At 39.2% G+C, this 26,494-nt stretch overlaps 1 protein-coding gene across 1 annotated transcript in view; it reads left to right on the forward strand.

Moving 5' to 3' along the window:
* Positions 1–26,494, forward strand: part of STAG2 (stromal antigen 2) — a 69,479-nt gene that overhangs the window by 33,743 nt on the left and 9,242 nt on the right. The window contains 27 exon segments of the mRNA XM_042478387.1: positions 458–554; positions 1,666–1,728; positions 1,731–1,741; positions 2,899–3,007; positions 3,010–3,051; positions 3,054–3,077; positions 3,080–3,100; positions 6,168–6,319; positions 8,705–8,778; positions 8,878–9,001; positions 9,417–9,515; positions 9,603–9,682; positions 12,005–12,112; positions 14,130–14,241; positions 15,089–15,206; positions 16,646–16,749; positions 18,004–18,096; positions 18,862–18,951; positions 19,257–19,460; positions 19,752–19,822; positions 21,174–21,261; positions 21,356–21,436; positions 22,220–22,312; positions 22,747–22,921; positions 23,317–23,456; positions 23,876–23,977; positions 25,944–26,092. Coding sequence (XP_042334321.1) covers positions 458–554; positions 1,666–1,728; positions 1,731–1,741; positions 2,899–3,007; positions 3,010–3,051; positions 3,054–3,077; positions 3,080–3,100; positions 6,168–6,319; positions 8,705–8,778; positions 8,878–9,001; positions 9,417–9,515; positions 9,603–9,682; positions 12,005–12,112; positions 14,130–14,241; positions 15,089–15,206; positions 16,646–16,749; positions 18,004–18,096; positions 18,862–18,951; positions 19,257–19,460; positions 19,752–19,822; positions 21,174–21,261; positions 21,356–21,436; positions 22,220–22,312; positions 22,747–22,921; positions 23,317–23,456; positions 23,876–23,977; positions 25,944–26,092 — 2,624 coding nt within the window.

Here is a 26,494-nt window from a genome sequence, read left to right on the forward strand (position 1 = left end):
TCAAATAGAAGTCTGTGTTATAGTAAAAGAATGATTTGCATTAAGTATTGTGTGTGCCCCCTTCCAATTTTGGTAGGTAATTCTAACGTTGCACTCTTTTTGGAATCTCTGAATCCTAAACTGTGATTAATTTTGATTGATTCGTGAACTATGTCTTAAAACTTAAAAGATGTCATCTGACTCTCCCCACTTCCTTTCTCTCTTTTTGCACAGAGTCGCCCCTCTGTTTTTGCAGGGGATCCGTTTTGGACCCCCTGTGAAAACAGAAACTCACATATATTCAAGCCCCATTGACTTGAATGGCTGCACATGTGCCATTTTAGCCATTGGGGCTCACCCCTCCATGAATAATCGGGACTGCAGACTTTAGGTCTGCAAAAATGGAGGTATGTCTGTATGTAAGAATTTGAGGAGAGGCTGTTCTTGTTTTTAATTGTGACTTTTATTTTTTTCCTAGTCTGTGGTGGATGACTGGATAGAATCCTACAAACATGATAGGGATATAGCACTTCTTGATCTCATCAACTTTTTTATTCAGTGTTCAGGTTGCAAAGGTAAGGTGTGCGTTTTGGAACTTCTGTTTTTTGCTGGGAGGGGATCCTGTGGGTCTTCATGTGATGATGACTTCTAGTTTCAGTTAAACCTGGGCAACTTGGCCAGTATTTTTTTGGGGGGGGGGGAAAATAGTTTTTATCAGCATTTTGCTGCAAGGCCTTGGATTTTTCCTCCTCTGTTCTAGATGCACTGTTTTAAAAAGTTTTTGTTCACAAATAGCTTCTCTGTTCATACTCAGTTGAGGCTCTTCTGCTTTTGCAGTTCACCTTTTCTCTTTTGGTTTCTCAAGTTTTCTTTAAGTATAATTTCTGTCACATGATGCATGTTTGGCATTAGAAATGAGTAGCTGCTGGGTACAAGCTGCTCCCTTCCCTGCCAACTGGAAGGTCCAGCAGCAAATTCAAGGGAAAAATGAATCACATTGGGACTTGCTATCTATGAACATCTTAAAGAATTGGGGTTGTGGTTTGGAAAAGTTTGGTAGGGAAAATTTCAAACAATGAAATAATTTTGTATCCTTGCACCCTCATCTTTAGTTTGTTATGCATGTCTCTGACACATTTTATTTTTGAAAATGTATGCCTGTGTTTTGGGATTCTGCTATTGTTTGTGTGTGTGTGTGTGTGTGTGTGTGTGTTTTTTTTAAAAAACAGCTATGTGGTAAGTTGGTAAAAATAAAAAATAAATGGTAGCTGCCATCTGTATAAAAACTTGCTTTTTGATGTTGATGTAACATCATCATCCTTAGTGTGGTAGTAGTAAAAGAAGAACCAGTAGTTCAAACTTTGGGTGTATGCATTTGACTGAGTAGCCAATGAGGCAAATCTACTGTCTGTATGATAGAATGCCCCCCTAAATCACATCTCCCCCCCCCCCAAATGTAACAGAACATGATAGTAGTCCTGCTCAGTTTCAAGAACATTTGGTATATGTGCTTCAAGAGTCAGTAAAAACAGATTTTATCTTCCTTTATATAATTATGTGTATTTTAATTATTTCATACACAAAGTCACACATCTAAGGTTTTTTTTGTTTTGTTTTGTTTTTGTTTTTTGGTACTGATGTGTCTGAGGAATTTTCATTATTAATGTCTAAATCTGTAACTTGTAGGGGTTGTAACAGCAGAGATGTTTCGGCATATGCAAAATTCTGAAATAATTCGAAAAATGACTGAAGATTTGATGAGGTAAAATGCTCACATACTTTTAAAAACAATTTATTTGTGACTCATATCAGTGATTTAAGTGCATATGTTCAGGATAACTTGTTTCAGATTTGGAAATCGTTGATGGAGGATAGCAATGCAAAGAGTACAGAGGGTTACGAAGCATAAGCAGTGTAAATGAGTGTTAAATTGGAACAAGTGATATTGGGTGGAAAGAACTCCCCTTTAAAGATATTGTCATGTGTTGATGGAAACAGTAACAGGGTCAATTCGAAGAGCTCTCTTGTAATGAAGAGTTGTTTTGGATGCAGAATATAAATTTCTATAAATGTAAAATAGCCATGAAATAAAAATGCCAGAAATGGTTAACAACTAATTTTGGATAAATTAAAATCTTAGCCTATGCTTTTAGAAGGGTTCTCCATATTGGGATTGTTAGATTCAGTTTTGCATTTGATGTCTAATTTGAAGAAAAGAATAGCTGTCCTTTAAAATGTATTGAAAACTTTAGCTAACACAAAAGCAGTGACTGGGATGCTTTTGAGCGTGTGCTTTCTGAGTTCTTGTGCATGGACCTTATGCCTTTGAGGGTTTGCTCTTAGCTTTATTGTAGAGGCCAACAGCGATTGAATTATTTTATTTACTTATGTAGACAGTAATAGCAGAAGGAGGAGTATTTATGTTTGTAGGAAGCATCATGAGAGCCGTTGTTGTGTTGTGGTTGAGCGTGGAATTACAACTCTCAATGTAGGTTGACCAGGTTTCAATTCTCTGCTCAGCCATGAATCGCTGGGTGACTTAAGGCGAGTAACACACTTTCAGACCCAGAAAACTCCAGATTAGTCTGCCTTATGGTTGCCATAAATCAAAATGCTTGAAGGCATACAACAACAACAGCAATGCTCCATATGACTGTTGAAGATTGTTTAAATTTTCAGAGTGTCTTCTGTTTGAGAAGGAAATATCATCTAAATTGAAATATCCTATAGTTAATCAGTGATGATAATAGATGTGCTCCATGTTACTGGACTGCAACACCCATCTGCATCATTGTGCAAGGCTCCTAGGTCCTGTAGTCAAAGTATCTTGGGGAAGGATTCACATGACCCCACTTGGTGTTTAAAGTGAGGTGGAAGAAATTCTAATGTTACATACATGGTGCATGTTCTGTCTTTTAGGATAGTGGAGATTATCCACTTACTATGCGTGGTCCTCAGTGGAAGAAATTTAAGTCAAGTTTTTGCGAATTCATTGGGGTATTGGTCCGGCAGTGTCAGTACAGTATCATAATGATGAATATATGATGGACACTGTCATTTCACTACTTACAGGATATCAGACTCTCAAGTCAGGGCATTCGACATACTAGCACACTGGCAGGTAAGGCTTAGTATTTTTATAATTTTTGTTCATTTATGTTTAATTAATCCTAAGTACACTTGGTCCTCCGCATTCGCGGCTTGACACTTGCGGTTTTGATTATTTGTGAGGTGAAGGCTGGTTGTGCACACACTCCTCCCCACTTCCGCCTCCTCCGCCTCCTCCTCCCTCAGGAAAAAGCTCAGGAAGGAGAATCTGGGAAGGGTGTGCGTGCCGACCCCATCCCTTTCCTGGGTGGATCACTGCCTTCCCCAGGCACCAATCCGCCTGGGAAGAGGCTTGGAGGGGATGAATCTATCCCCTCCCCTTTCCCAGGCGGATCAGTGCCTGGAGAAGGACAGGCACCCATCCACCTGGGGAAGGGGTGGGGGAGCTGTGTAAAGGGACTGGAGGGCAGGAGAAAAGTGAGTGTGCATGCCTGCTCCTCTTCAGTTTGTAAACCGCTTAGACACTGCTTAGATGGTATGAGTAGTATATAATAAATGAAGCTTGTTTTGTTTTTGTTTTCCCCCCAGCTTCCGGAGGGGAGTTATTTGTGGGATTTCCACATTTATTGGTCTCTTATGCCCCTAACCCCTGCAAATGTGGGCAGCCGAGTATATAATTTTTTCCAAATCTTACTTTATTTTTTAAAGCTGTGTTCAAAAGTCTTGAAATAACGGGAACTGGGAATGATTTGTTGGCAGAGAACTTGTTTCTGTGTCCAAGCTGGGCTTAGTAATGTAGGTCTTTCCTGTTATTTCCCTAGGACCATTTTGTGTCTTATAAACTTCCCCTGCCCTCCCATGAAAGTTTACTTTCCTGGAGACCATAGTTTTATTTTAAATTGGGGTACATGCTTCCCTAGTTCCCAACCCCACCACACACAAAAAAGAGGAAAGAAAAGAAACCAGAAAGCAAATCTCTTATCAGATTTTTCCTAACCACGGTCTGCAGTGGGTCCTGGGCATGGGATAGTGGCTCCCATGAGTATAGAAAGTTGCCCACTTTCTGGTATAAGTTTTTGTTTACCTTTTATTAAACAATTCCAACTATAAAGTAAAACTGCCAATGGATTCAATTTAGAGAACCTTTCATGTACCAAGATCATCTTTAGAGGCCCTTTTCTGTATGCAGTTTGCTTTTGAAGTAAGGCAGCAGTGCTTTTGTGATATCTCTTGAATGTTATACTTTCTTCGGGATGTCTTGCACTGCACAGCGTTTTTAAGTATTGCAATATCTTCTTAAAATTTGATTTTATCATAACATGTGGCTGTTACTTTGTCTGCTCCTTTAATAGGTATTTCTGAGTTACAGAGTGCGCCCGCCGCCATACACAGGCGCGCCATACGCGGCCTTGAGCATACGCGCTCAAGCCGGGCGGAAGGGGTGGCGCGTCCCATTCAATTGAATGGGCGGCGCGCCCGTTGTGCCCCGCGCCGCGCCCGCACCGCCGCGCACGAGCCCCATTGTTTCCAATGGGCTTGAGCAAGGCGGAATTCCGCCTTACGTGGCGGGATCCGGAATGGATCCCCCGCGTAAGGCGAGGACGCACTGTAGTTCTCGCTGATGCTTTTGTATTTTTGCCCATTGAAATCAATGAGTTCAATGAGTCCGTAAATTAGTCCATCTTAAGACGATTTTCAAATGAATTCCACTCAACATAGTTATCATCGTTTCAATTGTTTTATTGATGTTAAGTTTTTGAAATACAAGTTGAGCCTCCCCTTATCCAGGATTCTGAAACTTGCAGTATTCCCAAACTTAAGGTGTTCTGTGTACACTACCTTTATACATGCACAAAATATCGTTTATGTTGCCTAAAATTACCTTTCAGCCTATGTGATATGACACAGAAATGAATTTTGTGATTAGACTTGAGTCTCCATCTCCCACGATATGTCATTATTTAGTATGATGCAAATACAGGTATTCCAAAATCCAAAGAATTAAAAATAAGACATTTTCTGGTCCCAGGCATTTCGAATACGGGAGGCTCTATCTGTAGTGTGATTGCGGTCCCAGAGAGTGGACCAACTAACTCCTTTGACAGCCTGGTAGGTCCAAAGAGTGGTCTGTCAAGCTCAATATTGGTCTGGGTGCAAACAGAACCACTAGTGCAGTGATGGTGGAACCTTTTTGTAGTTCGCGTGCCGGGGGCGGGGCTTCTACCCCCCATGGACAAGAGCTTCTGTCCCCCCCCCCCCCCGCATTTGCTGGCCTCAAAGGGTCCCTTCAGGACCTCAGAGACCAGCAAATTGGCCTTGGAGACAGCGCGCTGTCCTCCGAGGACTGTTTGCTGGCCTCTGAGAGTCCCTTTGGGGCTGGTCAGAGGCCGGCAAACAGTCCCTCGGAGGACGGCGCCCAGCGGCAGGAGCCATGGGGCTCCTTCCTCTCGGGTTTGCCGGCCTCTGACAGCCCAAAGGGACTCTCAGAGGCCGGCAAACACCAGAGGAAGGAGCCCAACGGCTCCTGCCGCTGGCGCCGTCCTCCGAGACTGTTTGCCACCAAACAGTCCTCGGAGGACGGCTCCAGGGGACCCGTTCACATCTGAGGAAAGGGAGGCCGAGGAGAAGGGGACCGGGAACCCGTATCCAGGCCCTTCCTTTCAGCCTCTTCCTTCGGCTGAAAGGGCTCCATGGGGCCCTTTCGGCAGAAGGGGAGGAAGGCCGAAGGGAAGGGATTGGGCACCAGCCCCAGGCCTTTCCCTGTCGGCTCTTTGCTCCCCACAAAAGGGCTCCATGGAGCCCTTTGCGGGGAGCGAAGGGCGGCCGAGGGAAAGGAGGCTGGGAACGCTTCCCACGCCCTCTTCCTTCGGCTCTTTGACTCCCCGCAAAGGGCTTCCATGGAGCCCTTTTTTGGGGAGCGAAGGCAGAGGCCGAGGGGAAGGAGGCTGGGGTCTCCTTCTCCCAGCGCCATTTTCTGGCTTCCCGCTGCCCCCGGGCAGGGCGAAACTGGGCCACATGCCACGGGTTCACCATCACAGCACTAGTGTGTTGTTGTTTTCTTCAGGTCTTTCCTTTGAATCTTGTCATTTTTTTTATAACCTAATATGACAGAATCTTTTTCTCCTTTCTTGTACTTCTAGCAATGAAGCTGATGACTGCATTAGTGAATGTGGCATTGAATCTAAGCATTAATATGGATAATACACAAAGGCAGTATGAAGCAGAACGAAATAAAATAATTGGAAAACGAGCTAATGATAGACTGGAACTTTTGCTACAGAAACGGAAAGAGGTTAGAACCTTTGTTAGTTACTTAATTATTATTGAACAAATGAGGGATGGTGGGGTCCTGTTTCTTAAAAGGTAGTTTTGAATAAGACCTTTATCCAGATTTAAATTCCGGTTAATGTAGAATAGTTATAACATTTTACTGAGTGGTTTTTTAAACTGAACCTCCGAACAGTTTGATGCAAAATGAGTGTGCTGTCCATTGAGTTTCAATTTCCTTGTTATCTCTTACTGAAGTGGATGCACTCTGAAGGTCTGCACATCTCGGAAAGAGAAGGGCAACATTGATGAGTTTGTTTATTAAGTGATGATTACTATCCTAGGTAATTACTGTAAAAAGGGTTGGGCAGCTCTGGAGGAGTGGGGAAGTGCATTAGTCCCCTCCAGAACACCTTGGAGGGCCTCACCTGCTGCCCCCACTCCTGCAATATTTGTGTGTGTGTGTGTGTGTGTGTGTGTGTGTGTGTATTGTTTGCTCCCAAATGCCCTTTATAGAGGACAAGGGAGGCTTCACGTGTTTTGGGTGCCCTTCTATGCTTTTTTCAACTTAGAAAATGCATTTTTCTAATAACAGGAAGTGAAGAGAAGTTGCTTCCTCTTCACTTTCCGTTCCAAAAAGGCCTTGCATGGGTCTAAATTGGCCCAAAATGTGGCAAATATGCCCCTCCTCACACCCGTAGAGGACATTTTTAAGGAATTTTTTTTAAAGTTATACCATTTTTTTCCTTGAAAAAATTGTTTCACCCCTGTGGTGCCCAGGGAATCTCAGACTTACTGGAAATGTCCTCTGAACTCCTGGAGGCATCCTGGAGAGAGAGAGAGAGAGAGATATTAAAAATATTTTAGACCCACTGGGGGCCACAAAGATGACACTTTGTCCACCCCTAGATTAAAAGTGCCTGGAGCGTGAATAAAGTAAATTAGTAACTTCACCAATGTGCACGTTTCCAAGGTGGTGGAAAGGTGTTTCTTTATAGCTCTTTCTCTCATCTGTGTTTCTATGGATCACTTCACTTAGGCTAAGAGCCTTCAGATAAATTTAAAGTGTCTTTCCTGTATAGCCAGAACCAAAAATGAATGGAGGCCAGAAAAACATTCCATTCCAAATGGACTTGGTATGACATTTGGCTTCAGAGAAGCTCTTCAAAGAGCCCAAGGCTACTCAGTCTCTCTTTTTTTGTTGTCCCCATTCCAGTGTAGAAAACATTTTTCCTTCTGCCCTTAGGTTTCTAGTTTGCTTATCTTTAGGCCATTGCTTCTTAAGTTTCCTGATGTAGTAGACTGGCAGTTTTTCTAGTGTGCCCGGTACTGGCAGCTGATGACTTGTGTACCAGTGGCACTTCACAGATACCATTTTGATCCTTCTTCATGGTCTCTGTGACTTACACAAGATGGGACTTCTGTTCCTGTACAGTGCAATTTTCGGAGCCTTTCAAGCTGTAGAAATGGTGTTTTGGTGATACCTGCCCCCTACGCCTCGTATATAAAGGCTGCCCTGATCCTCTGGCTCCAATTCCTTTTTGTTCATCACAGCAGTAGCATGAACAAGAGAGCTCTCCTTCAGCATTTTCTCTTTCACTTTTGGTTTTACACCTGAACTGTTTCGATTCCCTGCCATTCCATCCAAGTGGTGACGGACAACACAATGGTCATCTACTATATCAACAAGCAGGGAGGGACAAGATCAGATATCCTTCTCCAAATGAATTCCCAACTTTGGAACTGATGCATCCAGAGACACATACATGTCTAGGTGATATACCTACTAGGCAGACTGAACATGATTGCAGTCGCATCCCCTTGTTGTCACATGGGTTGGTGCTCCACAGGGATACCCTCCTAGATAGACCTCTTCGCTTCCTCCCACAATCACCATTGTGTAGCCTTCTGCTCAAGGAGCCACCCAAATGGGAGAAACCTTTGTTTGATGGTGTTTCCACTTTGCACAGTGCACATTTCACAGTGTGTTGTACTGTAAGCCCCAGTGTGTGTGGAGAATTGGGGTGGCTGTGGTATCACACAATCCTATGGGTTGTGCAACTTTACTTACTGCATTGTGTGCTGATTGTACAGCCTCAGCAGTTGTGCACCAGTGCTTCCGCTGCAGTCCCTTGTGCAATGTAGTGTTCTGCAGGCCATAGTTTCTGCTTTTGCCTACTGAATTCATCTGCTGTCTAATGGCAATTCCTTCATATTGCATATATAGCCCATGTTCCACATGCATTTGTCATTTGCAGAATTCAGGCCTTAATATATTTCTCTAGGGGAGGAAATTTTAGTTGTGAAACAGATATCAGATTAACCCATCTACCTTTTTTGAAATATTATTGAAAATTATACTGATTTAATAGTGAGCTATTTATTCATCTTGTTCTTGGCATTTTTTCAGCTTCAAGAAAATCAGGATGAAATAGAAAACATGATGAATGCAATTTTTAAAGGTGTATTTGTACATAGATACCGGTAAGTTCAATTGGCCAGTACAATTGTCAGAGCTTTGCTTGTGCTTACTAACATTTTCTTCATATACTTCTGATTTTCTTTATATTTCCCCCATTCCAGGGATGCAATAGCTGAAATAAGGGCAATTTGTATTGAAGAAATTGGAATTTGGATGAAAATGTATAGTGATGCCTTTCTCAATGACAGCTATTTAAAATATGTGGGATGGACAATGCATGATAAGGTGAGGTTCGTTGGTGGTTTCCACTGATCATAGAATCATACAGATTTAATAACTGAACAAATAGTAAGACCAGTTAAACCAAATATCTTTAGTTTTTAAAACTTGCATTGGAACCAGTTGCTTGTTTTTAAAAAGAAGGAAGTGCTGAGGGGTGTGTGTGTTGCATATTTCTGCTATTAAGTGAGCATGCCCAAGTTGATTGTTCAGACCCCAGCCTTTCTTTGGTTTATGGTGAAGGGTTATATTCTTGGGGGATAACTATATTTGTTTTACAGAAACTGGCTTATTTGTTATAACTAAAAAGGTAGAATTGTGATAACACAGAGGATTTAGTTCGTTTAGAGATGCTCAGTTGAATTTTGTGTGTGATGCTGAAAATGTTCTGCATGTATTGAATCGTCCTTTTTTTTTTTAGCAAGGAGAGGTAAGACTGAAATGTCTTACAGCTTTACAAGGACTTTATTATAATAAAGAACTTAATTCCAAATTGGAACTCTTCACCAGTCGGTTTAAGGTTAGTATTTGCTTTCACATGAATAAGTGTTTTCTATTTTTTAGACTTTTGATTTTCCATTTCTCAAACTGTGTTTTCTTCTATTAGGATAGAATTGTATCTATGACTCTCGACAAAGAATATGATGTTGCAGTGCAAGCAATAAAACTACTTACTCTTGTTTTACAGTAAGTACTAGTCAGTAAGCTAAATGCACTGAATTTACTTGTACAACTTGTTTATCTTCAAATAAAATGAAATGGTACCACAACTTTTTTGGTGATGCTGCTTTTTAGCATTATGAAAAGAGTTTGAACTAGATAAATGAATAAATAAATTGATCCAAAATATGCATTGCATGGAATTTTGTACTGCATGTCCTTCTGAAAATTAATTTCAAGACAACGAAAATCTGGTTCCAGTGTGATATTTTAATGTTGCGACCCCCCCCCCCCCCACTTTAGTTCCAGACATGTTTTTCAAAATGAATTTTGAGATTCCTGGTATTCAGTTGGTGGCCTATGATTTTGTAGTCTTTTCAGGTCCAGAGCTTAATGAATACCAGATATTGTGACTGACATTGTAGTCACCTAATCGTCTAATCTTTTTTTGTCAGATTACCATTACATTTAAAATTGTCTGTATTGTCTAGCCAAGTGGAAAACATTACTGCAACTTCTGTGATTTCCCAAATTTTGAGTAGCTGCAGCTATCAGTCAGTTTGCAAAACCTGATCTACCTCTCATGACAAAACACACAAACACACAATATTTTTTTTAAAATAGCAGGACTTGTTAATCAAAATAGTAGTTGTTAATCAAAATCTTAATTAGCAATTTCTGAAGATTTTCTGCATATTTAATAGGGGAAAGTTTGTATGGTGGCCCATCTAGCCTGTGAGCAGGACTTAATTTCAAGTGGAAGAGAAATGGTTATAACAGAAAATATTATAATATGGCTATTTTGATTTATACTGTTTTTAAACTATTTATATCTTGTCCTATATCATACAGTCTAAGGGCAGCTTACGATAAAATCAGTTTAAATTAAAGCAGTAAAATTAATTTAAAACAGACTAAATATATTAAATATTTGGACAAGTTAAAAATGACAGTAAGTTAAAACAGTTTGAAACTATGGCGCATTACAGACAGGCCCATGAGGTGCCGTCATTATGCGCGAGGGGCGGCGCTTCCTGACACGCCTTGCCCCTCGCGTGTAATAATTACGTCAAAATGGTGCCGCATACATATGGGTGACGCCATTTTGACGTTGCGGACGCATAGCGTCCGGACGTCATGGACCGGAAGTGGTGCTGCGAGTGTGCGCTTCGCGCCTTGCGGCATCTCTTCCAGGGCCCAGGAAGAAGTGCCATTTTGGTGCTTCTTTGTTGCTCCGCCCGGAAACCGCACGGTTTGGCTGCTGCGGTTCCTGGATGCAGCAACCGGCAGCGGCGCGAGACCGCCCCTTTTGGGTGGTCTGTAACGCGCCATAAATACCTGTATAGATATGGATAAAATCAGTTAAACTTCAAAGGCATTAATAAAAAGCCATGTTTCAGTTGGCACTGGAATGACACCAGTATTGGTACCTTTGAGACTGGTGAAGGAAGGTGTTCCACAGCAGAGTAATGCCCTCAATGGTGGGGACAAAGAGGAGGGCTGTTCTTTAGATCTCTTTGAGCAGGGAGATATAGGAGAGGGGCACTACTTCAAATTTAAGGTTTCAAGCTGTTGAGTGCTTTCAGTATCATCATTAGTACCTTGGATTCAGACTAAAATCAGTACACTTCCTCTAAGACTAGTGTTACATGGTTTCCATACAATGTTCCGCTTAACAATGAAGCTGTGTGTTTTGCATTAGCTGCAGCTTCCAAATTGTCTTCAAGAGTACTCCCATGTAAAGCTTCGAACTGCTTCTGCAGAGCCTTTGTTTCAATTTCAATTTGATTACAATTTCTTAAAATTTATATCTGTAGGGTATTTAATTTATCAAAAATGTCATATTTCTCTTCCGTACTTAAACCTGTGGTGTAAGTACCGCTTACTGCTTCCTTATTTTTCTGTAATATTTCTGCCCTAAATTGTTCCAAACCAGACCAACAAATCTCATTGGATCTCACCCCTATCTTTTGTGAGCCTCTGTTTTCCCATGTAAAGTACATTTCAGTAGTCTGCTCTGGAACTTACCAATGTGTGGACAACCGTTTTTTGTCCAGGAAAGGCCTGAGCTGATGGGACAGTCAAAGGTGTTCCAGAAAATCTTAAAGCCTTGCAAGTGTCATTTCCAACCAAACCACCTCTGAGCATTCCTTGCCTAAGAAAATCCTATGAAATTCATGAGGTTTTTATTAGTCGACAAATGACATACACATACACACATGCATAAACTTACATTAAAGTCTGCAGTTTATCTATGCAGCTGTCATGTTATTAATGTCATTTGTAGAATATTTTGAATACTATCCCTTCTTTTTTAGTGTTCTAGTTGCATTTTTGTTTGTTTACTAGGAGTAGTGAAGAAGTACTGACTGCAGAAGACTGTGAAAATGTGTATCATCTAGTATATTCAGCTCATCGACCAGTGGCAGTAGCAGCAGGAGAATTTCTTTATAAAAAGTAAGGGACAACAACAATAGGCACTATGTTTGGAATTCACCATCTTTGCTGTACTTAGCTTATTAATATCTATTAGTGTACCTAGATGAATCAACAAATTTCTGATCCAGTATAAGTTCCTCCTCTCCCACATGGTTTTTATTTTCCCTAAACAAGAAATCTTAGGACTTCTCCCCCCCCTCCCCCACGTAAGGCAAATCCTGCATATGATCTAGCCTCATTCATTTGAATGGGATGCGCCCTGGTGGCGTGTGCCGCAGTGTGTGCCACAGGTGTGCACCCCATTCACCATAATTGAGCTCATTGTCCATGTGACGTCAGGTCCGCGTAAGGTGAGCCCACATATGGCATGGGTGCATTGTAATAACATTTGACACCACTTTAACTGCTATTGCTCCATCCTACGGGATCCTGGGATTTGTAACTTTGTGAGACACGAGCAGTCTTTGGAAGAGAAGGCTTAAAGACCATGTAAAACCAGAAATCCCAGGATTCCATAGTATGGAGCTATATCCCTTAAAAAGGTGTCAAGCTGTATTAATTCTACAATGTTAGATGCACCCTTAGTTCGTTTAACTCTAGCAAAGGGATATCCTAATGTCAGTTCATCTTGGCCAGGATCAGGGTTGTAGTTTGGCTAGATCATACTGTTTCTTCCAGAATTGTGAGAATTCCTTCTTTGTCATGTAGCCTACTGTACACCCCTAACAACTTGCTCCAGGGGGTTGGGAAACTTTGGAGCAAACCTTTTGTACTACAGAGGGCTATAGCTGGATAAAAAAAGGTGAAAGTCCCAAGTTCTACCAAAATACACCATTAAATCTCAGTCATATACTTTGTTTATTTCGATTTTTGAAATGACAAATCATAGCTGGAATTTGGCTATCAAACCATTGATTGCAAACAAGGGTTTAAGTGGATTTGCAAACTCTAGTGTGGCATGATATTTTAAATGATCAGATCATAGCTGTTGTCCCTGCTTTGTCTCTGGAGCCCACTACAACTAAAAATTGAGGTGCTGAGTGGATTAAGAATGAAAGCAGAGAAACAGCTTTGAATTGTAATTTGCCTGTATCTTTGAGAGCTCAAATTGTGGTTCAGTGAGATGTCTGAATTAAACCATTTTATGTGCTGGATAAATAGTACTTATTACAACAACCCTTTGAAAGGTGATTGTCTGCCTTCAGATAGGCTCAGACTGTATCTTGAAGACAGTGAATCTGAATGTTTTTGTTAACTGCCCTTGAGTCAACCCTGATTCATAGTGACCCTGTGGATGAGATATCTCCAAGCCCCCCCCCCCCCCCAATCTGCCACTGCTGTGCTTAGGTCAGTGGTGCTCAACCTTTCTAATGCCGTGACCCTTTAATACAGTTCCTCATGTTGTGGTGACCCCCAACCATAGAAGAGCAGTGTCTTGGTTCCTAAGACCATCAGAAATATGTGTTTTTCGATGGTCTAGGCGACTCCTGTGAAATGGTTGTTTGACCCCCATGGGGGTCACAACCCACAAGTTGAGAACCACTGGCTTAGGTCCTGTAAAGCTGATTGAGTCTAGCCATCTACCATGTGGTCTTCCTCTTTTTCTACTACCATCTAACTTTCCTAGCATTATTATATTTTCTAATGAGTTATGCTTTCTGAAGCTTGTCTAGTTCTTTTAATCGCTGCCCTTCCCATTCCTAACGTTATTTCTTGACTGCAGTCTCCGTTTTAAACTATTTTGATTTTCTCATCATCTAGGTTGAATTTATGCAGATCCTCTGTGGTCATTAGCCTGTCTTTGCACTTTTTTGTTTGACCTTAATGGGAATATAATGGTAATATAAATATATTAAAATACTATCAAAATTTATCTCCTGACTATACCGATACTCATTCAAAAAAAAAATAGCATTCTTCTCATTTAACATGTGATTTTTGCTCTTGAAAGTTTTACCTAAATCTATACAAAGTGCACACATAACAATTTCTGATATCTTAATATCTTTGATATTTTTTCTCCTTGTTTGGGAAGGCTTTTCAGTCGGAGAGATCCTGAAGAAGAGGGAATTCTTAAAAGAAGAGGAAGGCAAAGTCCAAATGCCAACCTTGTCAAGACATTAGTTTTTTTCTTTTTGGAAAGTGAGGTAAGTTTGAGTATATAAGTCATGTAATAGAGTTAGTAGAGACAAACATTGTAGCTCTTTTTATTCTAACCCGTACTTCATCTTAAAAAGAATCACCTCCAGGACTGCAAAATATTCTAATGTTATATAGATAGAAGCAGTTTCACATATAATCTGTGTGAAACATTCTTTGATTGAGTTCAACTTTATAAATCTGTTATTTTAAAAGGGCCATTTCCTTTTTTGGAAGACAGCAGTTTTGATGATAGTTGAAAGGGGTTGCAAAGTCTTTAAATACCAAGCTTACTAGAGGTTTGAGTTTTTAAAAAATGAATGATAATCTTTCCATTATGGTAGTATTGCCATAAGCAAGCAGCATGTCAAAGAATGTTGAACTTATAGGCTACATTTCCTTCACTGTTGTGTGCATGTGTTTACAGTCATCTCCAAATCTGTCTGTATGTGATTACTATCTTTACTATTCAGTGTTTACAGTTTTGATACTTAGCAGCATGCAGAGAGGATGTGGGTTGTCTGCCTTGGGCTTCTTTGACAGATTTGCTACTATAAGAACTTTTAAGAGAAGAACACAGCACCACTTAAAATACTGAATACACTAGCAAGTTGGAGTGCTGAAATACTCAGTTTGCGGCTTGGTCATTAGTGTGAGCAAAATGAAAATTTCTTGGATATCGCCCATTATTTTGTTGGATACCTTTTTCCTACTTTAAAATTATAAACTGTAGGAGCAAGGACTGTTTGCCTCTGTTGCAGATTGAATAGCACCAAGGAATTTTGGTACTTAAAGGATTGTGCATATTAATTCTCACTTGACAAAATGTAAAATATAGCTAAATCTTTGTTTTAGTTACATGAGCACGCTGCTTACTTGGTGGACAGCATGTGGGATTGTGCAACTGATCTTTTGAAGGACTGGGAATGTATGAATAGTCTACTGCTGGAGGAACCACTCAATGGAGAAGAATGTAAGATTTCAAAGTATTTTTGAAAACACGCTTTAAAAAAAGTATTTAATCACTGAACATGCTGACATTTCTTTTCTCAAGGACAACAAAGAGTATTCCCCTTTGTGCACAATCTGGACTATAGCTATCAGTTGTGGTGGTTGCTAACTGCCATCAGGTCGATTGATTCATTATGACCCTGTGAATGAGAGACATCTGAGTTCCCCTATTATCAACAGCCCTTCCCAACTCAGGGCTGTGGCTACCTTGAATGCAGTCTTCCTCTTTTCCTAGTACCTTCTACCTAACCAAGCTTCATTGTCTTTCTAGTGAGTTGTGTCTTCTTTGATATGTCCAAAGTACAACAGTTTCAGTTCAATCATTTTGGATTTTAGGAAGAGTTCAGGTCCTACATGGGAACCATTTATTTGTTCTTTTGCCAGTTCAGGGTATCCACAGAACTCTTCTCCAGCACCACATTCCAAATGAGTTCAATCTTTTCCTGTTAGCATTTTTTTTCACCGTCCAGCTTTCACAACCAACATTAGAAATTGGAAATACAATGACATGGGTAATCCTGACTTTAGTATTCAGTGATGTATCTTGGCTGTAATACTTGATATATCTGTCATAGGGTCGCAGACTCAATCCTATGCATATTTGGTTAAGAATCAGTCCTATTTCACTGATTAATATGCTAAATGAGTATGCTTAGGTTATAGCTCAAACATGATCAATTTTTTGTAATTGTCTTGAAGTTGGGGCTAGACTGGGCATTCATATATTCATGTCTACTGTTCTGATAACAAAGGAGCACATGACAAAGGAGTTAACCTTAACCACCTCCAATACTTTGTATATGCTCTTCTAGTCTAATTTGTTTTTCCTGGCAGCTCATCTTCTACAAGGAAAATAGATGGAGAAGAATGCCCATAAAGCTGCAGCACATTTGGGAGGGTGCATTTTGCTTTCCTCCTACGTGTGAACCTATTGTAAATAATGTTAACTCCTTCTCTTCCTTTATAATGAAACAGTGAACATATATCATGCCAGATGTGTATGTGTAGTCTGCCCTTCAATTTTTCAGTATTAGTATTACTATTCTAAGAATGTTCTTAAAATTTATACTGAAAGACACTTTGCAATGTTTTTCTAAAGCATATGAAATAGTGTTCATGAAAATCACTAGACACACTTATTTTTGCTGCCACAAATTATCTGCTCATGTAAAACTCTCAGTGTTTTGTGTATTTTCTCAGACACTGAAATGTAAACACATTTTTGGTTATAAAAATGTTTTCTGCTAAAATGTGAGGTAGAGCTAGTAGCAGCCTTCAGGGTCTGAAATACTGTAGAGTGTAGTATAAAATTTTACGATTATGTTTGAATTTTTGTAAATAGATATGCTATTAGGAAAATGCATTGAAACTTTTTGAAATATTTTTTCCTGATACTTACAGCTTTGACGGACAAACAGGAAAGTGCACTAATTGAAATTATGCTGTGTACAATTAGACAAGCAGCTGAATGTCATCCCCCTGTAGGAAGAGGCACAGGAAAACGGGTATGGTCCTTCCTTCCTTCCTTCCTTCCTTCCTGAAAACAGTACAGCATGACACAGTAAAGTTGCACCATTCAGATACAGATTAATATTTCCATACTTAAATGAAATTGAGATAGCGGCTAAACAGACCAGCTATAAAAGCCACCATCCGTGCGGCTTGGGAGTGCAGCGTTTATACTCTGCACACTTCCACACCGCCCTGAATCCGCCCAGAGGTTGGGCGTCCACCCAAATGTGAGCAACTTCAAGACGCTGCAGCAGTGCAGCGTTTACACACCACTGCAGTGTCTGGAAGCCGGCTTTGGTGGGAAAAGATGCCCTTTCCCTAGCCGAAAACATAGTGGATCTTTTCTACTCCTTTTTTGGCTGTTGAAAAGGCGGATTGGGGCTGCAGCTTGTATTCACTTCAGCCCCAATCCATCTAAAGAAGGCGCAGCTTCAAATCAGTTTTGCCTCATAGTTAACTTTTCATATTTGTTGAAATATTATAATGTTAAATCAGAAGTAGTTGTAAGACCCATGTGGTAATTGGAGCAGACCACATAAATGAGACACACTAACTAAAGGCTTTATAAGATGGCTTGAAAAGTCTGTATTTTTACCAAAATTACTTTTTGCCCTAAGAAACAAATCCAAGGTGCAATCTATTTCTAAAATTGAAATTTGTAGCACTAAGAGATCATGGCATTTATTTATTATTTTAAGTGAGAATTTTGTTTTTATTTATAATTTATTTATAGAGTATGCACCTGAGGAAGTAGACTAAAGTCTACGAAAGCTCATGATGCCAACTTATTTATTTCAGTTAGTCTCAAAGGTGCTACAAGATCTCTCTACATACTTATTTATAGAGTGTATTTATAGTATGTCTGATGCCTGTTGAAAACTTTATTTTATTCCACCATTGCTATATGTTGAGAGATTGGTTTTTTTTAAAAAAAAATCACTCCTTTTTATGTCTCTGAATTGCATAGACTTTGAGACATTTCTTCCAAATTCTCTGCACAGTTATTACTGGACATCTGTGAGTATAAGGACTGGAGATAGCACTTTGCTGGACCAGCATGTCTGAGCCAGCCCAATATTTGTTTTCAAGAGAGTCTTGCTTTTCAAAGTATGGTGGAGATAATTTGCCTAGCTGGGGTAATTCTGTGTGCTATGACTTGAAGTTGTATAATTTGCTGAAATATGTTTTGCTAAATATGTGTAAATACCAGTCATAGTTATGACAGTCTTTCTGCTCTCATAACCTAGGTGCTTACAGCAAAGGAGAAGAAAACACAATTGGATGACAGAACAAGAATCACAGAACTTTTTGCTGTTGCACTTCCTCAGCTATTAGCAAAAGTGAGCATGATTTTTTAAATTGCTAGTTATGTAGGAACTATCTCAGTATTGTTTACATTGACTGACAGTGGCGCTCCAGGCTAGCTGTAAATGCCATGATTAAACTAGAGACTGCAAGGTGATGTACCACTCAGCTATAGACAATTCCCAGCTATTCTTCTTAGAATCTAAATTTATACGCATGTATAATTCTAGCAATTCTAGTTTTAAAAAATTGACTCAAAACATCTCGGTTGACTTACCCACAGGTCACATCAGAATCCATAATTTTGGCCCCCAAACATTAAAAAAGACTCATAAAGTTTGGAGAAGGGATGGGAAAAATCTGCCCCTACACCCCCCCCCCCCCTTCCCCTGACATTGTTGGTTTCCCATACTAATTAAAGAAACCAAAGTCAGGATGCTTGTCCCCTTCTCTGCTGGGAAAAGAAATTTCTCCCCTGGGCCTACAGTAGCCTGACTGAGCATGGTGATCTAAGTGATATTGCTCCTGTGTTGCCTGAGGGGAGTGAGGGGGCAATTGGGGGCAATATTTTTAAAGTAATATTTTTGGGAATGGCCCTCCTATGTCCCATGGAGGACTAATGTGACCCTCAGTTGTCCACTCCAGATTTAGAGTAAGTAGACAGTTAATGGCAGTAATGACAGTTCATCTTGTTACCGTAATGAAGCCCATCTTTTGAGTTGTACATTATGTGAGATGGGGGTTTGAATTCATTGAAAAATGCTTGAACTTCAGTTTTTTAAAAAAATCTGTTTCCACAGTATTCTGTAGATGCAGAGAAAGTCACCAACTTGTTACAGTTGCCACAATATTTTGATTTGGAAATCTATACAACAGGAAGATTAGAAAAGGTAAGCAAATGTACAAGTCTCAGACAGAATTGAAGTGGAAGTATATATGAATAAATAATCATCCTTTACTCAGACCTTTAATTGTATAGATTTGGCAAGTACCAGTTTTGGGATAAGATGTGAGATAAATGGGTCAAAAAGAATGTGCTGATATTGCAGCAATTACATATAATTAATGTTTTAAACATTTTTTTAAAACTTAAGAAAAATTTGGGATGGTGGTTGTGGTGGTGATCAACTTGATCAGATAAATCAGAAAACTTTTGCTTGTCTTGCTTAATATTTTTGCAACTTGTTTTTTGCAGCATTTGGATGCCTTATTGCGACAGATCCGAGATATTGTGGAAAAGCACACAGACACAGATGTTTTGGAAGCTTGCTCTAAAACATACCATGCACTCTGCAATGAGGAATTTACAATCTTTAATAGAGTGGACATTGCAAGAAGTCAACTAATAGATGAACTAGCAGACAAATTCAACAGACTTCTTGAAGATTTTCTGCAAGAGGCATGTTTTCCCCCTAATCTTTTAATTTTTTTTTTTTGTTTTGTTGCTAGCATTTAACCAAAATAAAATTTCTTTGTAAACCCACTACCGCCCACCTGTGCATATGGGGTTTCTTTTGTAATTTATTGAAGAATCAATAATCTCATTGGTCACAGCCTTTAAGTGGACCGTATCTGTATTTGTCATTATTTTTGTGGGTGCTTTGTTATTAATATTTAAAAACAAGAACATAATTTCCCACCTTTTGAAAGTACCTGCTTTTATTAAAGTAGTGCAACCTTTTAAAAACAGGGTGAAGAGCCTGATGAAGATGATGCTTATCAAGTCTTATCAACATTAAAGCGAATCACTGCTTTTCATAAGTAAGTGGTGGAAATGCCATAGCTACTTCTTGCAACTTTTAATGTCATATATTTACTTTCTATTAATAGACAGCTACTTAGATAATTGTAATTAAAAAGTGCATGCCATTTGAGTATGTATATTTAAGCAACTGTAATCTTTAAGCAGTTGTGAATCAGTGGTCATATGAATATGTATTAAGGAGATCTTTTGCTTACTTTGCTGCTCCTAACCTGTGAGAGTGCTACTGAGTGAGGCTAATACTATCTCTGGTTAGCACTGTTCAGCCAGGAAAAAAATGTGCTTGAAATTTGTAGGTGTGTATGTTTTAGAGAGCAAGAGAGAGAGAGGGGTTCTTTATCTACTCTTTTTTAAAACTCCAAGGCCTGTTCTGGACAGGCATAAAGTACGCGCTCTGCGTGTACTAGGGTTAGAAAGGGGCGTCCCTTCCAGATGCCCCTAATCCTAGTACGCGCGGAGCGTGTACAAAATGGTGGCGCCCTATATAGATGGGTGGCACCATTTTGACGTTGCGGACGCTTAGAGTCCGCACATCACACTGCAAAAATGACACAGTGAGTGCGCCATTGGCGCCTTGCCGCTTCTTTTTTGTGGCGCCGGGGAGCCTCGCGGTTTGGCTGCTGGGGCTCCTCGGCGCTGCAAATGACGGTGCAGGCAGACTGCTGCTTTCAGGTGGTCTGTAACGCGCCCGAGTTTAGAGACAAAGAGGAAGAGCCAGCGATAGTAACACTGTAGTATCCATAGGTTAGTACTGTACTAAACACAGTGGTAACATGTATAACTCTGTAACGGGCAGTAATTTGCTTTTTTAAGGGTCAGAATCCTGAGTGAAATTGTTCAGTAACTTATGTGGAGGGGCAAAAATCAGAAGAAAATAACAAAAAAAGTAGAAAAAGAGACCTCTCCCAAAAAATCAAGGGAAATTTAAGCCAAGTATATTGAGGCTTAATGATCAATAGAGTGGCCAGAGGGGGAGGTGTCACATTATATACTCAGGACAAAATAATAACATGAAGGAAGCAACATACTAAAGAACTATGGAAGTGAGATGAAAGGATGACCAATTTTTTTTCAAGTAGAACTTTTTCTCAAAGCACTTCGAGAAAAGAAATAGTCAAGAACAGAAGGCATACAAATAGACCTTTTTAAAAACTATAGAGAAAGAAACTGTTGAAATTCTGAAAAATATCTGTCAACAAATCAGAATCAACAATACTGACATATAGACTAAATGGGTTTAAAGGCAGGCCAATGTAAGGCAGCTTCCTATGTTTCTGTGATCAATATGTTGTTACATAGTGGAAGAAAGAAGTTAGTGAATTTGATCATTTCATTTCTTTATATTTTCAGTGCTCATGATCTGTCGAGATGGGACTTGTTTAGTTGTAACTACAAGCTACTAAAAACAGGCATTGAGAATGGAGACATGCCTGAACAGGTTTGTGTTTTCTCCCATGAATGAATGAATGAATGAATGAATATATAAATGTAGTTTTAAAAAAAACTAAAATTTTCTTTGTTTTTAAACACAGATTGTTATTCATGCACTGCAGTGTACTCACTATGTAATCCTTTGGCAGCTAGCAAAAGTTACTGAGAGCAGTTCTACAAAGGTAAGTCTTTTTGTGGTGGACAGGCAACTTGAAAGAACAGTGGCAATTTAACCATCTATGTGTATTCCTTGCTTTAAAAGTCCTATGAAATTCATGTGGTCCCCCTAAATTAGCAGGTAACATTATACTATGCACAAAATGTTGTACTTTGGATGTATCTTGAGATGACATGATTTATTTGCTGTTCCACTGAATGGAAGCCACTTGAAGATAGTAATTACAACGAATAATGCCACAAACAAGTTTTGATTTTTCTTGAATTTCTATCAGCATGCAAGAGAAGGGTAAAGGAGTCTTTGGTCTGCCTGGCCTATGACATGGCAATGGAGATTTATTGCTGGAAATCGGGGAGATTGTACATTCAGAGAAAATATTTAGAATACTTTTTTTCTGTTGCTAAGCTGCTTGTGCAATGAGGATAATGGGGGGGGGGGTATTTCCAAGGAAAGAACTGACACAACCACCTCCATAGTATTCCTTTTCTAACAAACCCTAAGAAATTCATGGGGTCACTATATGTTGACAGACATTTTGAAGGTGTACGCATGCACATACGCATATGCAGAGGGTTCATGAGCCTGAGAGCCATTTTTCATTCAACACTGGCTACATAGAGTAGGTGGACTGCAAATATTCTCAAATTTTTTTTGCCTTTGTTTTTATTCTCATATTTAAATTTCATTTCTAATCATGATGTTTCTTGGAAAGTTTACACTGCTCTTTTAAAAATGTAGAATTCAGAATCATCTTGGTTGATGTTTAATAACATTGTCTATTTCAAAGGAGGATCTTCTACGCTTAAAGAAACAGATGAGGGTGTTCTGTCAAATCTGCCAGCATTACCTTACTAACGTGAATACTGCTGTTAAAGAACAGGTTAGTTATCAAGGACTTGTTTGTGGCTAAATGCTTGATCACAATTCTTAATTTTGTAAAGAAATAATGCTTCACTTCTGCACTTGTGTGGGAGATAGTACATAATTTAGATGCCCACATTTAGAATAGTGGAAAACGGTATCTTTAGAAATCTCACCATGTGGCATAGTTCTGGAAAAAAGACTTGGTTCTTTTATTTCATTTCAGTAATTTATATTTTTACCACAGCAGAGAATGCTCAAAGTGGATTTCAACAGGACCTAGAATTCATAAAATGTAAGCTCAAAAGGAGCTGTGCAATAAATAACCAGTTAAAAACATAATTGGAGCTAAGTTAGGAAAATGCTCACTAGCGACATTCATTTGACTCATGATAAACCTTGCTTTTTAAAAATCAGTGTGACATATTTCATTCCCTCAAACTTTTTTTCCAGGCCTTTACTATTTTGTGTGATGTATTAATGATCTTCAGCCATCAGATCATGTCAGGAGGACGCGACATGTTAGAGCCACTAGTTTACACTCCTGACTCCTCATTGCAGTCTGAACTGTTGAGTTTTATCCTTGATCATGTCTTCATTGACCAGGATGATGATAACAACAGTGCAGGTATGGGAGTATAAAACCGTCTTCTAATAATTTTGACAGCCACATAACCCCCCCCCCCCCCCCCCCGGTGTTACTGGTTTGGGAAATAATATCCACTCTCAAAGTGCTCAGGGGTAAAGATCAGCAGCAGGAGGCTGAAGGGTCAAATCCAGGATAGTGGGATTTGTTATCAGACTACTTTAAATAGTAGGGATGGAGCTTGATCTGTCCCCACTTTTCTTTACCACACTGTGAAAGTGAGTTATAAGCATCCAGAGAAATAGTTGCAGATGTTATTTCTACTTTAACAACTTTTATAACACCAGTAGGGCAAAAACATTTGCACAATTTCAGCTGATAAAGAAGGTGGTGTACTAATTCTAATTCCTCATACTGTTCGTCTGCTTGTTTTTTAGATGGACAGCAGGATGATGAAGCTAGCAAGATTGAAGCTTTGCACAAGAGAAGAAATTTACTTGCAGCTTTTTGTAAACTAATTGTATATACTGTGGTGGAAATGAATACTGCTGCAGATATTTTTAAGCAATACATGAAGGTAATAATCAAGATTCCAGATTTCTCTGAAGACTGAGCATCACGAGGAAAATGAATTTTAACTGTTAGGAATTAACTAATATGTTCATGTTTTTTTCTCATATTGAGTGAATATTAACATGCTAAAATCAAGCAGACTTCATTCTCTTTTCCTCTGATAATATGTAGACCTATTTTGGGATCTGATTTTCTTTCTTTTTTTAAGCATGAAATGGTAGTTAAGTAATGTAATGTAATGTAATGTAAAAGTTTATTCGGTCATTGACCAGCAAAAGTAGTTAAGTATAAATGTTTTAAATTAGCTGCCTTAGTATTTCTTAAATTTACTTGTGACACTGCTTCTTAACACGAAACTTGTACAGTAGCACTTCTTATATAAACTAAAGTCAAACTATTTTCTGTGTTTCTTCCTCTTGTTAGTATTACAATGACTATGGTGATATTATCAAAGAAACCATGAGTAAAACAAGGCAGATAGACAAAATCCAATGTGCAAAGACTCTGATTCTCAGTTTACAACAGGTGAGTACTATGTTAAACAAAGTATTTACAGAGTGATTGTTTTGAAAAAGTGGACTAATTAGTCCAGCTCAAATCATGTCTGAATCTATCTTTATCTCTTTGAAGCTCTTAGGGTATTCAAGTTAAATGAATATTTTTACTCTGTTTCTTATTCTTTAAAAACATTAGAATTTTATTTCTGGACTTAAGGGGAATTCTAAAATCTAATGAAATGTTCTTGTCAGGTCTTAGCATTGCAGTTCTTGGAATAAAAATCAGTAGAGAATGGCAACTGATGCGTACATATTTAAATAATTGGGGGATCATTGAAATATATACATATTGGATATTTATGTCAGGAGTGGGTATTATGCGATCCATGGTCTGCCCCCTCTCCTCCATTTTATATCCCCTGGAGTAAATGTTTTTGTCGTGCCTACTCCCACTCCTGTTAGCATTAAAACAAGACCACACTGCCATTAATAGTTTTTTTCCCCATGAGGGGAAGTGGAGAAGAAAGCCACTATCAACATTTAGCATGGTGAGGTGTGGGCCAGTTTCCCCCCAGCTTCTGAAGTTGCCCATCCTTGAGTACTACAGCTCTATACTGCATTCAAAGAAGTAGGTTTATATCCATGAAAGCTCTTTTAAAAATAAAAATTAGTTTTTTAAGTGCCATATTTCTTTCTATTTTTCCCTGTCCCATTTCCTTCCTCCTTTTTTACACAACTCTAATTGGAGATGCTGACTCTAGGGAGCTTAGGCTGTTCAAGTGATACATGGATTGCATTAGAATAAGAGAAAACACATATCACCAGCAGACTTGCAAACTTGTCCCCTGTACCTTTCAACTTAGTTCCTGTGACCCAGAGACTCCACTTTTATTTCCTAATTAATCTGTCTGCTTTTCCACATGGGAAAGCGCTGTGTAAACCCAAACCAAGCCCAGACCAAGTCTTAAGGTTTTGAGGCCAAAATGTTATAAATACATAAGTGATTATTTTTGCTTTCACCACTGCCCATATGCTTGTTAAAATTGTTATTTAAAGTTTTTAAATGTTCCTCACTGGGACTCTACATTCATTAAGCCCAGTTCTTCTGGGCTGAGTTCTGTACCTCCTGTGTGTTTTAGAACTAGACACAGATGTAAATAAACTTTTATTATTGTTTGGGGGAAAAAAGGAACTAAACACAGATGTGTATATTTGCCTTCACATTGCCTGTCAACTTAGGACACCCCATGGATTTCCTAGGGTTTTCTTAAGCAAAGAATACTCAGAGGTGGTAACCTGCAGCATCTGGTATTCCTTGATGGTTTCCCACCTAAGCACTAACCAGGGGCAACCCGGCATAGTGTCCAAGATCAAATAGGATCTGGTGCCTTTAGAATATGTAGGCCAGTCAAAGATACCATATTGTAAATTGTTAACGCAAGAAGAAGTGGTGTTGCAACGTGCATGCCCTACATTAGCCTAGATTCTTAGATGTCCTTTGGGATGTGCAGCTGCTGCTGAAGTTCTCCATAGCCCCTATAACCTGCTCAGGAGGGTTTTCCTAACCTCTGGACCAGGTTTTCAGAGTGATGGGTAGGGGCTATAGGAGGCAGGGGTGTTGCAATTGTGGCAAAAACAACAGGATTCAGCAGAGGTACCACCATTAGATCCTGGCTGTATTATCAGCAATTATAAGCTTTGATCAAATGTTCATTTTTCAGGCTATTTCTTAGAATACAGTTCATTTTATAATATTTTTATACAGTAATACTATTCACACACATTGATAATGTTTCCCTGCTTTACTGAAGTATGTAATATTTAAGAAACAGCTTTATGTTGAAAGATACCTACTGTTTTGGTTAAGATTGTAAGAAGAGTTATTTTACAAAGTTAGTGAAGTAATGATAAACTAAGAATGCATTAATTTTTCTGAAGTACTGCTATTAATAACAGACATTTTATTAAAAGTGAAAAATATTTTCTTCATGCAGCTTTTCAATGAGATGATACAAGAAAATGGGTATAATTTTGATAGATCATCACCAACTTTCAGTGGCATTAAGGAATTAGCTCGACGCTTTGCTTTAACATTTGGACTCGATCAGCTGAAAACAAGAGAAGCCATTGCTATGTTGCACAAGTAATTGCTATTTTTTCTTGTCTGTAAACTTGCTGTAAAGTTACTGATGTAGTCTCCCCCCCCCACCCCTTTCACAATTTGCAGAATGTGAAGAGAATAATAAAGTTAAATGGTATGGTTAAATTGTAAAGCAACTGAAATTTAACTGAAACAAATTTGCTGGCTTGTGGATATATATTTTTCCCCAAATGTTAACAACTGAACCCATATGGGTAGGCAACTATAGAGAGGGTGGAGGCAATTCCTCACAAACACACATGCTGGTGGGCTTCACTGACATACTTGATGCAACTGGAAGTGACATCACAACACTTGATTTTTGAGTTGTAAAAACATTTTACGCTTTTACAGTAATTATGTATGTATGTATGTATTATTGGAGTAGTTGGGGTCTTTGTGGGG

This window comes from Sceloporus undulatus, chromosome 7 (assembly GCF_019175285.1).
Source record: "Sceloporus undulatus isolate JIND9_A2432 ecotype Alabama chromosome 7, SceUnd_v1.1, whole genome shotgun sequence".
Taxonomy (NCBI): Eukaryota; Metazoa; Chordata; class Lepidosauria; order Squamata; family Phrynosomatidae; genus Sceloporus; species Sceloporus undulatus.